We start from the raw sequence: 18,212 nt of genomic DNA, 5'->3' as shown, positions 1-18,212 counted from the left end.
TCCTAATTAAATCATTCATCTCTAGGCTACCTAGACTGGCGGAGAGCCGCACTGATCCTTGAACAATGCAGTTGTTCTCTCGTGAGCTACGGAGCTCGCCATCCCGAGAACTACTCTCAACTGCATCGTCCAGCTGGCACCTCACTTCGGCACGCAGACCTGACTCGACATGGGTGCTCGCGTCTGACAAGTCGTAGTATTCTGTACCTCGCCAACGACCTCGCTACCATGACATACCACGCACACGCGCGGTAACTGTGCCAATTTGTTCGCAGCTGGCCTAGCTGTCTCTACAGTCCTCTGTTGGCACAGCACCTCGTCGCTCTCTCTCTGGCCTTTAACGGCCTCTGCTGCCACTAAGGCATCGTTAGCTGCTAGCACTTCGAGTTCACCTGTGAACATGCTGCTACTCTCACAGGTACTACTACTTCTGTCGGCTTTTGAGCAAAATCTATTATCTACTTCTTCCCACGTTCGCTGCGTCCAGCCTACAGATTTCTCAAGCCGCTGTTGACTTTGCTCGAATAACTGCTCAAAACATCGAATCTCATTATTCAATGCAGCAACGTACTGCCTCGTTACTTCTGTTAGGCCTTCTTCCTGCGAAATCCTTTTGAGTTTCTGCCTAGCTTCTTCCAGTTCTTGCCTAAATTCATCCTGTTCTTGCCTAATTGCTTCCTGTTCCCGTTTCTCGCTCAGAATTCATTTGCCCATTTGTTCTATGAATTTCGAATCATTGTTACTTTCTAGAATTGCCTTACGAATTTATGCTTCCGTCAAGTCCTCCTCTACGTCTACCTCAATCTCTTCACACAACCACAACAGGTCAGCTCTCGTCAAACACATTAGGACCATGGTCGCTACTTTAAGCTTTGGCTCTGCTGTCACACAATACTTGTTGCGATACCCACGCAAATCAGAATACAAGTAAAAGATCCCAGCGAATCAAATCAACAGACACAGCGAAATTGAAGCCTGGTAAATCTTACAGCCAAAACCAAACGCTTACCCACTGAAGCAGCACCATATCACCAGTCCTTCTCTGCCGTATTTAGTCAGTTGCAAGAGGTGGTCAATCCCAAGTCACCTCCAACTTGATCAGGATGCCGTTCGGTCACCATGTGCCAACGTCCGTCAGCTGCCATTGCTGTCTCCGAGTCGTAGGCCGATTTACGAGCCATAGGCCGATCTAGGAGCCGTAGGCCAATCTCACCGCTGCCATTCAGTTGTAGGGATTGGAGCGGTCGTAGTTGTAGGGAGGGCCTTGGGTCGACAGGACTAGGCGAGCAGGATTTATTAGCAGTATTTACATTTTAAGCAAGATACATTGGCAGTCTGGCGCGACTCCCATATGGAGCCTGCAAGACTAACATACAGCAAACAGCTTACGAACACACAGCTCACGAGTACATTTCTAGCATGACAACGAGCACTCAACTCCTGACGACGAGCACTTCCTAGCAGTTGGCAACCGCTGCTTATAAGCTCTTGATTCCAAGCAAACGGAAACGTTCGTCCAGTCATCGTTCGACGTCACCGTTTGACGTCACCGAAGATGACCTGCCCTTTTGGAGAAGGCGGGCCCACATACTCGTGTCGCACACACACACAGGTGCAAAGGTCCAGAGCCAACGTAAGAGGGCTTCGTAGAACTCTGCTTTGTCCCAGGTGGCGCGGCTGAGTACCACATTCCTGAGCTGACCACGCGCCACGTGGCTGCCGGTTTATTTGCATTTCTCTGAAGGGCCCCTGTCTGGTTTGATTGGAACACGTACAGCGGGCTGAAAGCTGGTACATTGCCACCCCGTACGGCCACTCCTAACAGCATTAAGAGACAAAGCCAGCAATATCATTACTAATATGGATGAGATAGTTCAAGTGGCTGAGGAGTTCTATAGAGATTTATACAGTATTAGTGGCCCCCACGACGATAATGGAAGAGCGAATAGTCTAGAGGCATTTGACGTCCCACAAGTAACACTGGAAGAAGTAAAGAAAGCCTTGGGAGCTATGCAGAGGGGGAAGGCAGCTGGGGATGATCAGGTAAGAGCAGATATGTTGAAGCATGGTGGGCAGATTGTTCTAGAAAACTGGCCACCCTGTATACGCAATGCCTCGTGACATCGAGGATACCGGAATTTTGGAACAACGCCAACATAATCCTAATCCATGAGAAAGCGGATACCAAAGACTTAAAAAATTATAGACTGATCAGCTTACTGTCCATTGCCTACAAAGTATTTACTAAGGCAATCACAAATAGAATGAGGAACACCTTACACTTCTGTCAACCAAAGGAGCAGGCAGGATTCCATAAAGGCTACTCAACAATAGACCATATTCACACTATCAATCAGGCGATAAAGAAATGTGTGGAATATAACTAACCCTTATATATAGCTTTCATTGATTACGAGAAAGCGTTTGATTCAGTCAAAACCTCAGCAGTCATGCAGACATTACGGAATCGGGTTGAAGACAGGCCGTATGTAAAGATACTGAAAGATATCTATAGCAGCTCCACAGCCACCATAGTCCTCCATAAAGAAAGCAACAAAATCCCAATAAAGAAGGGCGTCAGGCAGGGAGATATGATCTCTCCAATGCTATTCACAGCGTGTTTACAGGAGATATTCAGAGACCTGGATTGGGAAGAATTGGGGAAAAGAGTTAATGGAGAATACCTTAGTAACTTGCGATTCGCGGATGATATTGCCTTGCATACTAACTCAAGAGATCAATTGCAATGCATGCTCACTGACCTGGAGAGGTAAAGCAGAAGGGTGGGTCTAAAAATTAATCTGCAGAGAACTAAAGTAATCTTTAACAGCCTCAGAAGAGAACAGCAGTTTACAATAGGTAGCGATGCACTAGAAGTGGTAAGGGAATACATCTACTTAGGGTAGGTAGTGACCACGGATCCGGATCATGAGACTGAAATAATCAGAAGAATAAGAATGGGTTGTGGTGTCTTTGGCAGGCATTCTCAGATCATGAACAGCAGGTTGCCATTATCCCTCTAAAGAAAAGTGTATAACAGCTGTGTCTTACCAGTACTCACCTACAGGGAAGAAACCTGGAGGCTTACGAAAAGGGTTCTACCTAAATTGAGGACGACGCAGTAAGCTATGGAAAGAAGAATGATGGGTGTAACGTTAAGGGATATGAAAAGAGCAGATTGGGTGACGGAACAAATGCGAGTTAATGACATCTTAGTTGAAATCAAGAAAAAGAAATGCGCATGGGCAGGACATGTAATGAGGAGGGAAGATAACCGATGGTCATTAAAGGGAGACTAAAGCGAAACAATAAATCAGTTTAGACTAATGAAGCATTGTTTGAGAACCCTGCAGGCAGTCATTTAAAAAAAATAGTTTGATTTATTAGACGAAAAAATGAAGATCTAAGTATCAGTATTTGAATTTCGTGCCGAAACCACAGCGTCGGTACGTCAGTGTGACGTCAGGGGTTCCAAAGTATGCTTTCGCATTTGGGCCGCGTTGGCTGAACAAAGGTTCCCGAAACTTGCCATGTTTAATATTTGGTTCCTTTAGAACACAGTCTAGTCAATCTGTACCGCTATATATAATTAGTAGGCTCTAGATGATGCCATCAAAATCCAAGACGTCACAGCCCCCAGGTGCGCAAACTTATGTCGGCATCGCCACCCATATTTCGTTTTTGTGCTTTTCTGGCTTACCAAACGTTTAATCGTTGTAAGAGTGGTGTTTTTGATGTTGTAGAATGGTAATTTACTAATGCAGAAGAAATCATTTTTCACTTCAGTGTCCCTTTAAGGAGGATGGACTGGATTCCAAGAAAAGGGAAGCATAGCAGGGGGCGGCAGAAAGTTAGCTGGGCGGATGAGATTAAGACGTTTGCAGGGACAACAGGGCCACAATTAGCACATGACCGGGGTAGTTGGAGAAGTATGGGAGAGGTCTTTGCCCTGCAGTGGGCGTAGCCAGGCTGATGATGATGATGATCAATGGTGACCAAGATTGCAACCATATAGCAGTCGGGAACACGTCGTCTTCCTCCCCTTCAGCACAGCTACACTGTGGCAGCTGTTCCACATCACCACCCCCCAGCAGTAGAAGCACCATCCCGGTGCTTAAGCAACACATCCGTGGTGAAAGGTGTATGATAGGGCTTTAGTCTCGCTATGTGAACAATGTCACTTGCAGCTGGCGACAATGCTGAGGAGTCCATGGGGATGATTTCTTATGTGACATCGATCACTTGTCAAATCACCCAGCATGGACCAGTGTAACGTGACAGCAGCTTTTTGGAAAGGCCCTCACGGTGGAAGGGTGACCATAGAAGCACCAGAGGACCCGGAGACAAGTGCACATTGCGTAGGCGGCAACCGTGGAGGCGTCTCTGATGCTCTGTGAGGCCTCTAGACATGTGCGGGCGAGCTGCCACGCATGGCCGGCGCATGCAATCGCGTCATAGGCATATTCAGTGGCAGAACGTGCAGGCGAGTGCAGCAAGGTGTCCAAGGGCAACGTTGGTTCTCGGCCATATAGAAGATAGTATGATGAACAGCTGGCAGTGTCGTAATGCGATTAATGATACACGAACGTCACATATGGTATATGAAAATCCCACGCGTGGTGGTCAGCCACAGTGTACTTTGAAAACATGTTGGTGATGGTTCCGTTGAAGCACTCCGTGAGGCCGTTAGTCTGTTTGTGGTATGACATGCTGAATTTGTGCTTTGTCAAGCAGGGGTGGAGAATGTCGCTAGAAGCCAATATCATATCACGGAGAATGTCTCCAACGACTGCTGAGAGAAAGCTACGGCGACGGTCATTTAGTAATTGATGCGGAGCACCGTGCACTAAAATATGTTGAAGAGTATGAAGTCAGCAATGTCAGTAGTGCAACTTGTTGGGAGGGTTCTTGTGATGGTGTACCACGTAGTGTAATCGGTAGTGACGGCGACCCATTTATTTACGAAGCCCGGGAGAGGAAATGGCCTAAGAAGGTCTAGACTAACTCGGAAAAAGGGTTTGAGCGATACGTTGATTGGCTGGTGACATCCAGCTGAAAACGGGGAGGGCTTCTTGCACTGACAGGGCTCACGAGCAGCAATGTAATGTCGCACGGAGTGGCTGAGACTTCGCCAAAAGAAGCGACGGCATACACGGTCGTTTGTGCACGAGGTGCCCGAGTGCCCAGCCAAGAGACCGTCATGAAGTTGGCGGTGAACAATTGAACACAAGTGTGCTGGGATGACAAGCAGAAGGTCAAGGCTGTGGGAATCAAAATTACAGCGGTATAATGCCCCCTCCTTGAGGAGAAATATCCGGAGGGGGGCATCACCAGGCGTTGACTCCAGCCGGTCGATGAGGGCTCCTGATGAAGGATTGTGGCATTGCTTGTTGCCAATTTGAAGCAACTGTGACTCAGAGAAAGCGAAAGCGATAGTGTCCATATCGGCTGGTTCTTCCATGGTGTAGCAGGACGAACAATCTTCATCCTTGTACAAGCGAGTGAGTCACCCCATGCAGTTCTTGAGCCAGGATAGCCACCAGAGAGTGTGGTGATCAGTGATGACACAGAATAGGTGTCCGTACAAGCGTGGACGAAACTTCACTACTGCCCACACAAGAGCGACGCACTCGTGCTCTGTGACTGAATAATTGCGCTCGGCAGGTGATAGAAGTCGGCTGGCATAGGCTGTAACGCGATTGTGTCCGCGCTGGCATTGTACTAACACTGCTCCTATGCTATGACCACTGGCATCAGTTCGAACTTCCGTTGAGGCAGATGGGTCAGAGTGGGCCAGGATTGCAGGCGTGGTAAGGAGATTAGTGAGCTGCGAAAAAGATGTGGCATGATCAGGAACCCAAGAAAACAGGATGTCTTTCTTCAAGAGGTCAGTAAGAGGACATGCAATGGTCGCAAAATTCTTTACAAAGCACCAGAAATTAGAGCACAGCCCTACAAAACTATGAATGCCCTTTGTAGACTTTGGGACAGGAAAGTTCATAATGGCATGAATTTTCTCTTGATCAGATTGCATGCCTCTTGCATCCACAAGGTGTCCAAGGATGGTGATTTGGCAGCGAGCAGAATGACATTTTGAAGAGTTCAACTGGTGAGGAGCTCGTCGGAACATGTCAAGAATCACTCAAAGATGATCAAGATGCGTGTCGAATATAGGCGAGAAGACAATCGAGCCATCCAGATAGCACAAGCAGGTGGACCACTTGAACCCGTGAAGCAAAGAGCCCATCATTCATTCAAAGGTGGCCGGCTCGTTACAGACACCGAAAGGCGTCACCTTGAACTGATAAAGACCATCAGGGGTAACAAATGCAGTCTCATCCGTGTTGCTGACGGCAATCTGCCAGTAGCCGGGACTGTAGGTCAATAAAAGAAAAATAGGTGGCATCGTACAGGCAGTTTAGAGCATCATCAATACGTGGCAGAGGGTAAACAATAATGACAATGACAATGACAATTATGTTTATTTGCATCGGTACATGACGCGAGGGGCATGCATCGTTGTGAAGGATGTTGACAAATGGCATGGAGGCTGAGAGGTTTTTTCGCCCCAGAATTGTGGGAGATTGCCATTTTCGGGCTTCGCGGAGAGCAAAACCAGCTGGCCGCTTGGTTAGTGAGTCAGGAAGCGCTCTTTGGCGGCAGAGATCCCGCGTCGCCACCTCGGGACATCTTAACCTGTCGCACGTGCTGTCTGGAAACGTGGGAAAGGGTGTGACGCTGGGGGCTCTTTGGCCCGGAAGCGCGGACGGAGGCGCCCTACCTGGGACGTACCATGGGCAAAGCGTCATTAGGGCGTCATTGGGCATACCTGGGGTACAAAGGGGCAACTTAAAGCCAGAAGGATCGGTGACTCGATGCGCGGTCTCTTGAAAGACAGGCTGGCACCGGAGACACAACCAATCTCTGCACTTAGTTTTATGGGCCCGCCGGAGTAGACGAACCATGCACAAGATGGCATGGTGAATCGGTGAGTGCGCTTCGGCAGGGGTGCCCTTTGCGGCACGCATTGCGCGATGGTTTTAATTAAGGTGCGAGGAGGGGGTGACGCAGATGTTCGTTCCCCTTAAGTGTTCTTCAAAGTGTCGGGAGACTTTCCCATACTTGTCGCAGAGCAAGACGGTTGGGATGCTGTTTGTTTATTTGTTGTTTGGTGGTTCCTTTCTCTCCCTCTGTCTCTCTGAATGTTGCGAGGAATGCAGGGAGAGGGTAAGAGAGAGTGTCGACTGAGTGACAGCCCAGTTGACCCAATCAGGTCACTGGGGTGTCGTGCTTTGCCGTGAGTGAATTCGGGAGGAGCAACTGAAGGGTTAAAACCTGGCTCCCGACCTCTCACGGGGGTTCCGGGTGCAGGAAAGGTGCTCTGCACTTTCGGCTCTGCCGAGTTAAGGCGACAGTCCCAGTGTAACCAAAGGGGCTTGACCAGTGCTATGAACGGTGCTATGCACTATCGGCTACGTTGAGTTGATATGTCAGACCCACTGTAAATAGCTGTTGATGTAAATATTGTGTACATGAAGTCTATTCTCCAAGTGCAAACGTCTATGGCGTCCCATCTTCGATGGAAGAGGAGAGTCGACGACGACGGCAGCTGAAGACAATTTTCTCTACCAAGGAAGCTGGTTACGTCCTCTTGGAGCGCTCTGTGCTACGAGTGTAGGAAGGTAGAAAATTTAGTATCGTAGGCCAGGGACTACAGGAAGGCTCGATAATTTCCTTTGCAAGCATCTTTTTTATTTCCTGTTGGATACCTGCTCGTCCCAATGCAGAAACATGATGTGGATGTTGGTCAATAGGGCTTGCATCGCCAGTATTTATGCGATGGGCCATGACAGTGACAGACGTTTGGCCTAAGGGTCGATTGTCAAAGTAAAAAATATTGTGATAGCCTTCAAGAACGCGGCAAAGGGCTTCATTTTGAGGAGCTGTAAGGTCGGAGGAAACCATCTTCTTAGTGTCAATGCCACTATCATGGGATGACGTCATGGGCTGAGCTGCAACAAGCTTTGACTGTGAAGGGCTCGACCTGATCTTCAAGGGGAGTGTGGTAGCGCGATTCAAAGATGGGACAAGAGAACACAAAGGGACACACACAGCGCTGTGTGTGTCCCTTTGTGTCTTTTCTTGTCCCGTCTTTGAATCGCGCTACCATACTCCCCTTGAAAATGCATTACCAACAAGCCCACATTGCAACCCTCGCGACCTGATCATCCTGTAGAGCACTAATTTTAGCCACTGAGATCCCTTGTACCAGGACTTGGGCAGTTAGTGCGAAATTGACAAAAAGAAGGGAGGTGCGGTTGCCAGTAATTTTCAGCACAGGGTCCTGAACAGTAGCACCATGTGTAAGCATAATGGCTAGGATCGGTAAAACTGTAATTGCTGTCAGGTACAGCTGGTTCGGAAAGTAAGTCGACATGTGTCACAGATTTAGGTGGGAAGCGAATAAAATCCATGCAGTTGAAACAGATTTGAGGTGGGTCCACAGGTTGAAGAGGCAAGTCAAGGGGAAGTAAGCCGGCAGAACTGTCAATGAAGGCAGAATTAGTGGCGAGAAAATCCAGGCTGAGAATAAGTTTGTGAGGGCAGTGCTTGACGATGGTGAAAAGAATGATGGTGGTTCTCTCAGAGATGTTGGGAAGAGGACATGCCAACAGTGACAGTCCATCCGTCAGCGACCCGTATGGCTCGGTTTGAGGCAGGCGTCAGAACTTTCTTGAGCCAATGGCGAAGAGCAGCACTCATAATAAACGCACGTGGCCCAGTGTCAATCAAACCATGCAAAGGAGCATTGTCAAGAAGAATGTCTAAAAGATTGTGGTTCGTGGGTACGGTCAAGCGAGGATTTTGTGCCTAAGTCATCAATGCAACTCCACCTCCAGAAGCTCAACTGTCTAGTTTTCCAGTAGGAGGTGCAGTGAATATGTAAGAGAAGGAGCACAGCATGACTGAGGCGAACGAGATTGATGGCGAGAGGGGGAAGGTGACCGAGTGTAGTGGGGTCTTGTCAGAGGTGTCGCAGGGTCAGTTGATGGGTTGGGCATAGTGGGAGCAAATGAAAATGACAAACTAGAGCGACGAGGCTGGTTGTGAGCATAAGAGCATTTGTGAGCATAATAATCCGATCCCACCTGTGACTGGTGCTGACACGTTCGTACAAGGGGAGCCAGTCGTTAGCATTAGGACTACCAACTCCGGTGAATACACCAGCATCGCGAGGGGGGCCAATTGTGACGTTGGTCGTGGATTTGGGTGTAGAGGCTTGCGTAGATGAAGTGCCACAAGCAGGAGCCAAAGTTTCATTGTCAGCATTACGACCACTGCTTCGGAAGCTCCATGGCAGTACGGGGAACGTTGACCTCCTCCAAATAATGTTGCATGTGGCCAATGCACAAGGCTATTTACGATATATTTAACATAGGCCAACGGTGGCCAAGATGGCAACCCTATATCAATCGGGAACACGACGTCTTCCTCCTCTTCAGCGCAGCCACACTGTGGCAGCTGTTTCGTACCAATATCATTGTGAACTATGCATGATGACGTATCATAATATTGCTACATCGCATTCGTCCTGTCCAAATCCCCCGTTGACGCTCCTCACTAACGCGAACCTAATTGAAGTAGACGTAGATGATGTTCCTTTGACAGCATTAATTGATACCGGAGCCGAAGTGTCCATAATGAGCGCTAACCTATGTTGTTGCCTCAAAAAAAGTTCTTACGCCTGCCATCAATCAAGCCGTAAGCATCGCCAATGGCGCCACTGTTGCCGTCAGGGGTATGTGCACTGCTCGGATAGGGATTGCTGGCCGCCAAGTTGCAGTCCTGTTCACCGTGTTGACCAGTTGCCCTCATGACCTAATCTTCGGGGTCAACTTTGGGCTGACAAAGGCTCCTTGAAACTCAAAAAGTAGCCCTTCTTTGAAGTTTAGACTGTCTGCCTCATATCATATAATGATATGTGTCACAATATGAGGATTACAGTGAGTATTTACTGACCGCAAAGCCATGATTTCAAATTCTATACAAACATCTCTTGAGCAGAGCAGGAGGCCAAGTCAGGCAGTAGGTCACTGAAGGTGGGTGAAACTTTCACCATTTGATACTACAAGTCTTCTGGCACAAAGCTTTATCACTGTATTTTAAGTATAGAGCAACGTAACATGTGCACAATGCAGGAAGCACTGTTGAGTAATAGGTGACTTGCCACATAGTGCGTGCTCTCCTCCGTAACCGTGGCTCAACACCTTACTAGAAGGCCTGATTGAAAAACAACGCTTATCTCCATCATTGTTACCTGGGCTGTAACAGGATCACTTTTTGCTTTGTACCTTGTTTTCTTCTTCACCCTCTCATTTCTTATTTATCTGCATCAAATAATTATTGAAGGAGATGGCATCCCTTTTCCTTTCATGGAAATGGGGTAGATGGCAGACATTTATAAGTCATTTGCAAAAATGCAAGTTTGCTGCCTTTCACAGCTGTTTGCTAACCAAAAGCTCTTATATGCAGGCTGCATTCCTCCCTCTAAATGTGATACCACTAGGGAACAAGCGCCAGCACAAAGGGTTTTCTAGAATTCCTCTGAAAATTTCTTGTCCTTGTGGTTGCCTGATACACAGCACCTAGCCACCGAAAGGGAATGTATTGTTGCCATTCAACAGCTTGTACCACTGCCAAACCTTCACAGAGTAGAAGGGTAGCAATGGTGATGCTGTTGAATGGGGACAATACTTTGCAGTACAAGTCCTTAGACGAGAGTATATTGGTTAAAAAATACATCTCTCATGCATGCGCAGAATATTTCTGTAAATAGTGCGCCACAATGAGTTACATTGTTTGCAAAGTTTACAGATATGTTTCTATGGTATCTATATATACGTCATGTCTTTCACTGTGAGTTAGTAAATACTGCTGCTTAATAAATGCATGAAGTTGTAAAAAAATGCTATGGTCCGTATGTAAAAACAAAATGAATGCTATGCAGGTTTGGCGGTCATGAAGTACCAACCACCTCAGTCGCTTACATTGTTAGTTCATGTGATAATTGCAATAATGTAGGTAAAACTTTTCCAAGTTCTCGACATACTGTGCTTGCAATAGTGCTGAATGCTATGTAAATAACAGCACCAGGTATATGTGACCCTTCCAACTAAGCTCATTCACGCTCAAATTTTTCACAAAAGCAACATTTTGCAGACCATGCTTTTTAATGCTATGTTTACGTACATAACCTTCCTGTTTCATCCAGAATCAAATGGAAGTGCATTGTTTACTGTGATGCTAGGTATTAAAATGACAATTTCGTAGGAATGGTAATGCCATATGATAGCATCAGAGTTGCATTGAATGCAGCAGCATGTCTTCTGACAAATTACAAGTACCTATTCATGGTGAAATTTGTAGCGTGCACATTAGACAAGGACTATCAGTCCCAACTATCAGTCCCGACTATCAGTTCTGCTACGAGTACCTAGATGGTGTCATACAGAAAAGTTGAAGTATGCACACTTTGTCGTTTATTAAATATTATTGCATATGATAGCATGGTCTTTACAAGATGTGCTGCCTTGAGGCTTTCCTTGGCTGGGCCACCGTCACATTTGCTGAGAAGACCGGCAGGAAGGGCAAGCCCAGCTGTCAGACATGAATTTGTTGCTAATACATAATATAGATTGAAACAGAAGTAAAGAAACCGGTATTAAATTATTTAACTCTCTCTTTTATGCGTAATATGAATAGAAAGAAGTGATCGCAGAAATGGCTGCATGAAACAGGCATTCCCGAGTAGAGCAGAACTGTTGGAATTTTGCCAGGGGACATGAAACTGAGTGTGGCGGTGATTAACGAACATGATGTATCGTTTTTTTACTCATCTGGGCACAATCTTAGTCATGCTAATGCATGCAAAAAACTTAAGTGGGGGTTGGGGGAGGGGGTTGCACCTTATCAAGGAAGTAAGGAAACTGTGGACACTTGAAGAGCGCTTTACTCTCAGCCCTTGGAGTTCATGGTTCAAAAGCTTTGCTATGAGAATAGGAGGCATGAATCATGTTGTGGTGGTTACCGCTCTGACACCAGTAACCTAGCAGGACTCCTTTGAATCACTAATCCAGGATCAATTAGGCTTGAAATACATCTAGGTGCTGTCTCTAGGTGCTTTTCAGCATTTGTGCTGGACCAAACAAGCTGCTATGATGACTTCTACCTGGTTAGACATTCTTGAGAAGCCTTCAGTTCTTTGTACTACAAGTGCACAGCCATGTGTTCCTTTTTGTTTGTTATATTTGAAATATTGACTGGAAAACTTAGCGTGGTAAATTGAGGAGCATGGTCTAAAAATTAAAAGGAAAGATGAAAAGTATGCTCATTTGGTCACCCATATTATGGCATGGGGATGTGAGGCACAGTTTAGTGAAACCAGGATTTTAGGCAGGTCTGCAAGTAATGTGGCTCAGTTGGCTTGGAAAGCTTTCTTTATTAACAAGTATTCCATTATCTCTATAAGCAAGGCGTCAACTGCAATGCACAATGCTGAGCTTGAGTTCTTGAGTGCTTGTATCTGACACATGCAGCAGCCCTTTCTGATAGGTATTCATGCTTTCGTATGAAGAAGGGGCATGATGCATGTGCTTGAATGACCTATATATCGGTGGGTGTGTTTATAGAAATAAACTGTTGGTAGCAGCATTCATCTTCATCTGTCTCTCTCCAATTTTTGTTTTCTTGCACTAACTTTTCTTGTCAACACAATAGACCGACTAGCCTCACAGTCTCAAGCAGTATTTGGGAAATGTTGGCGCAGGCAGCCCGGGCACGCGACGTGCGGGTGATGATAGACGCAGAGCAGAGTTACTTCCAGCCGGCCATTAGCCGCATCACCATGGAGCTGATGCGCAAGTACAACCGGGAGAAGGCCATAGTGTTCAACACATACCAGTGCTACTTGCGCGCCACGTATGACCACGTGGTGCGCGACCTGGAACTTGCCCGGCGCCAAGGCTTCTTCTTTGGCGCCAAGCTGGTGCGCGGTGCCTACCTGGAGCAGGAGCGACTGCGGGCCCGCACCCTTGGCTACGAGGACCCCGTCAATGCCACGTATGAGGACACCAATGCCACGTACTACCGCACCCTAACCGAGTGCCTGAGACAGGTGGTGGAAAGCAAGGAGCGGCGCTCCATTGCTATCATGGTGGCCTCACACAATGAGGACACCATTCGTTTCGCTGTCAACAAGTGAGCCATTGACTATAATACCATATTTAACATGTTTGCTGCAGCAGCATCTTTTAATGTCTTCATTCCTTTGCGTGCTGACCCATCTGTGGGTTACTTGTCACATTTGTCTGGTGCACATGACTCGTAGGTGAGTCGCCCGGGATTCGTGCTCCTTTGAAACATCACCAAGGGGCTGAGATGGCAACACAGTGCACTGGAGCAGACAAGAATTTTTCCTCTTCTTTTATTTCTGGTATAGATGTTGCTTGCGCACTTCAGAAAAGCCTTGAACAGACACACAGAGGGAATAACTGCTGTGACCCATCCATGACCTACGTAGCAGTAATCAGAATGGCAAGCTGGACGGGTTGAACATGTAAAGAAATTTCACCAACCAAAGGAGGTGCTCACTCATGTCAAAGGATACAAATCAAAGGCCACGTTTAATTGTGTCTTCTGCTTCCTTTGTTGATTTGTGCTGTATATTTCCAAAGGAATTTCTGATTGTGGTACCAGAGTCAAGCATCACGAAGAGTGGACGAAGGGCAGGAAGTGGTTTTTTTTTTTCTTTTACAATAAGCTTGAGAGCCACTCCGCTCCAATTTTGCACATAAGAGCCATACATGAGCATGCGTAGAAAGCAAATATGTAGGTTTACCTGTATGAATTACAATCAGTGTTGACACCCCATCAAAATAGAACAATAAAACAATACGAACACAAAGAAAAAAAAAGATAAGGATGCCGATAGGTGCACTCACTTAATTTGCGACTGAGAAAAAGCAGATTTGTGAGTAATAATGTGTAACACACTCCAACAGAATGCATTAGTGACATTCGTTTATCAGGGAATTGGTGATCCATCAGAAATTCATTCATACATACATTCAGCTAAACACTTAAAGAAACTGAGCCTTTGAGTTAGTGAAATTATTAAACACTATCAAGTCGATGAAGCATGATTAGAAGTGATTTTTCTTGTTATGCTTTCCTTACAGAAATATGATTGCTATTAAGAATATTTAAGATATTGTCTATGGTATGATAGTGGCTGCTTACAATATGCGATACAGCACGAAGGTGAATTGAACAGAAAAGCTGGGCTAGTTGGTCATTTTAATTATATGACATTGCTAAGTAGCGTTAAACAGACGGAACATAGGAAGAAAGCAAAGGACGAGTTACCATGCAGTGCTTTTTCGTCTCATCTTGTTAGCACAGCTTAACAATGCTGCGTAGCTTTAGCTGATGCATTGCTCCTTTGCAGCACATCGCTGGTTACCACTTTTTGGATCTAGCGCAAACATGACTGTTGTGAGGCATGAATGGTACTACCTTCATGTCACACACACCATTCATGGCACTAATGGTAGGCTGTGTACAGTGTGGTTTTCCCTTAAAAGAACTCTAAAGGCGAATATTAGGTCAAGCTAAAGGTAGATTAATGCTCAAGAATTTCTAAGGCATTACTAATGGAGCAATTGAGGTAAATGTATGACAAGGTTTGAGGCTCCATTTGGGCATCCTACACTAGTCCGATGAGATAGAAACTTCTCATTATAATTTCGTCACTTGTACTCAACCACTGATAATAAAAAGATGACTGCATTGCATTATAACACAGATAAAAATGCTGCTTGTCTACTTCTATTCGATTCTCAAAAAAAAGAAAACTGTTACCCTTCACAACAATACAGTGGGTAGTCAAAAGGTCAATTCCACACCACCTGCACTCTCATGTTTTGGTAGTTTGTGTATTAACTAGTGCTATGCTTGTTTTCCTGGCTCACGAAGCTCGTAATAAAGGTGCGACCACATGCATGCGATATTCAAGCGACGTGATTGGTGGACCTTTGAAGAGTCTTGGAGCGTGCAAGATTTTCACCACCATCTTTGTCCTTGTAATCAGCATCTTCTCTCTGAACCCTTTCCTCTTCCCCCAGTGCCGAGTAGCAGGCCCAACCTGTCGGCTTTTCTCTCTCCCCCTGCTGTGGGAGAACTACGTACATCAAGGAAACATTTTTAAATGTAGCCACAAACTTTCATTGTTGCCTGAAAATAATAGCATTGCCGTAAAAAAATCTGATACATGCTGTGAAGCCAACATTTTAACCAGAAGGTACTAGATCTAGTTTAAATGGGCTGTCATAACCAGTAAAATTGCACTCCATGCCGCCAGTGGTAAATGATATGGTGCCACCTGACAGCTATGAATCAAAACACTTTTGTGGTTCTATGGCCTCCGAGGCTGTGCTGCACAGGTGGTCTTGAACGCTTTGTACTCGGTGTGAGATCAGACGAAGCTAAGGCTGATTTTACCGTTTATTCCTTGCTGTTACTTACGGAGGGGAGCAAGTGGCAAGATCGAATTCGGATCGAGGCATGTGCACTGGTTGCTGCTGTCGCACAATCGTGTAGAAACAGACAGGCTGCCACAAAGACTTCCAGATGACAAGCAAAATTTCTGCAAGCAGCAGAAAGTTCTGCATCCATGTGATGCCTTGGCATGCTGTCGGCAGTGTCATCGCTCAGTTTTTGGTCATGCTTTTGCGCATTACACAAGAAAAAAAAAAGGAAGAGAAAGAAATCATTGTGCTGGCTGTTGGATGACATTTTACTAACCGACAGCAGTAAAGAGTGGTAATGGCGTATGCAACATCACAAGTCCTTGCTCATGGGTGGGTGATTTTAATTGTGCTAGAGGAATGCAAACCATTCAGATGCGATTTTGTCTTAAACTGAGTCTTTTCTTGAAACAAATACTAGGCTGCATGGTTTGTGATATGTTATTTTAACAGTCCACGTTGACGTATATCTGCCTTTAGTGTCCCTTTAAACGTAAGTGCCAAATGTGTGAACATTTTTTCTGTCTGGCAAGTTTGCATACGTTTGAGTGACAGCAGGCCTTTCATAGCTAATACTATAGTACTGGCTCCTTTCTGTTAACTGGCACAATGCATTGCCACTGCTTCTATAACCTTTCCCAGCAACACAAAGTGTAACTTGAAATAAATAAAATATATCCTTCTTTCATAACTTGCAAATGGAGACCACACATCTGCGTAGTCTTCCTATTAAATCAGAAAAGCATACACGCACACTCACGTGTACATGCATGCACATGTGGATATGTCTCCGCAAACCTATGAGACCTTTTATTTTTCAGAGCTAGCAAGATGTTGAGCAGTGCTTTAAGTTGGACTTCTTGGTAGTTCATCATTACAGGGAAACAGTGCAGGAATCTGATGAAGACTTCATTCCGATTGATGTTTTTCTCGGATTCCTACGCTGTTTCCCTCTAATGATGAACAAGCTGTAATAGCAGTAGCCAAGGGGAACTTATGTTTCCTCCAATAAAGGCATTTCCACAAGCACTTCACAACATGTATACAGTAGAACCTCATTGATACGTTCCCATTATGTACGTTTGCCTACTCCAACGTTCGCAATCGAGAACATTCTTGTCACGCTCATTTTTCACCGGTTCATACATTCCTGGAAAACACTATTTTCTGGCATCAACATTCAGTACGTCGCCAAAATGTGATCATATGATACATTTTCTGGCTGCTAACAATCCCATGTAAACAAGAAAATGCGCGAGGCACATGCGATCGAGATCAGTATATAGGTACCCATCGCAACAGCTTCACTGCAGCACCCGCCCACCCGTGTCACTTAAAAACACGCACTCAGTTTCTCATTTTAGTATCAGCAAACCTCCACCCAGGTCGTCGCACGCCGCATTCACAGCTATTACCGCCAGAGCAATAAGCATCTTCACCTATCTGTTTTAGAGTGCGTGATGCGTAGTTACTTTGGTATACCGTACTGCACGCCTTCAGCAGGCAATAATTCAAACGCGCCGCCGTTGTTAAGAACTCGTCAACTCGCCTACGGTGCCTGGACGGCCGTTTCCATCACCTGGGTATCGGGGGAGGACCGAGTGTTTATAAACCGTTGTTGTGCAGCTGCTCAGAACACTCTCTCTCAAGCAGTCATGTTAGACTGATGCACTTTTCTAAGCAGTCATGCTAGACTGATGTAGATACTGTAAATAAACCCATATTTCTCGTTCTCGATGAGAAGCAGTCCTTCCCTTCATCAACGTCCTCAGTGTGGATAAGTTGGACAACAGCATGGGCCAGCTACCTTCTAATTCATGCCGGACTCCAATCTTGACAATGGGTTACGAGCGATGGGATTGAGCCCCAATCCTGACAACTGGCTGACAGCGGTGAGATGGACTTTGCGACATGGTGCTGTGTCTGCGGTGAGTGCCTGGTTCTTGCTTTGACTCTCTAGGCTTCATTTTGTGGTTGTTCTGTTTAGAACTGTAGGGAAGCTAGATTGTTGATTGTTAGCTAGGTTGTGTTTTCCTAGCTAGATTTAGCGAGCAGGACCAAGGCAGTAAAGCAGCAATCATGGAGTTAAGGAGACTGCTGAGAGACGAATTGTTGATTGTTGGTGAGGAGCTGGGCCTAGATGTACGCAAGGAAATGCTAAAATCGGAATTATTGCAGCTAATTTCCAAAAAAGCAAGTGAGGAAGAAATCGAAATGGGGTTTGAACTTCTGAAAAAGAGAGAAGAACGAGAGAGAAAAGAACAAGAGAGAGAGGAACGCGAGTTAAGAAGAAAGCAACTTGAACTTGAAAGCAAACGTTTGGAGTTGTCTCAAGGGAGTGAAGGCGCTCTGGGACGATCAAGTGAGGCAGAATTGTATCGCATCGACAGGCTATTAAAGCCATTTGAGGTCAGGACCGACATAGGCTTTTTCCTAAGCAATTTTGAAAGGGCTTGCGAGAAGATGAACTTCGGTCCGAGTACATGGCCACAGCGGTTGCTGTCTATGTTGCTGTGTGAGGCGGCGGAAGTAATCGCCAGACTGAGTGCACAGAATGCATATGATTATGCGAAAGTTAAGGCTAGTCTCCTGAAGAAATACTGCCTTTCAGCCAAAGCTTTTCGGCAA

General features: G+C 45.9%; 1 protein-coding gene across 1 annotated transcript in view; it reads left to right on the top strand.

Annotated features, from left to right (window-relative positions):
• Positions 1–18,212, top strand: part of LOC139055854 (proline dehydrogenase 1, mitochondrial-like) — a 370,252-nt gene that overhangs the window by 332,186 nt on the left and 19,854 nt on the right. The window contains exon 10 of the mRNA XM_070533417.1: positions 12,827–13,257. Coding sequence (XP_070389518.1) covers positions 12,827–13,257 — 431 coding nt within the window. The remainder of the gene's footprint in view (positions 1–12,826; positions 13,258–18,212) is intronic.

This window comes from Dermacentor albipictus, chromosome 2 (genome assembly GCF_038994185.2).
Source record: "Dermacentor albipictus isolate Rhodes 1998 colony chromosome 2, USDA_Dalb.pri_finalv2, whole genome shotgun sequence".
NCBI classification, from domain to species: Eukaryota; Metazoa; Arthropoda; class Arachnida; order Ixodida; family Ixodidae; genus Dermacentor; species Dermacentor albipictus.
This window is presented reverse-complemented; position numbering and strand designations above follow the sequence as displayed.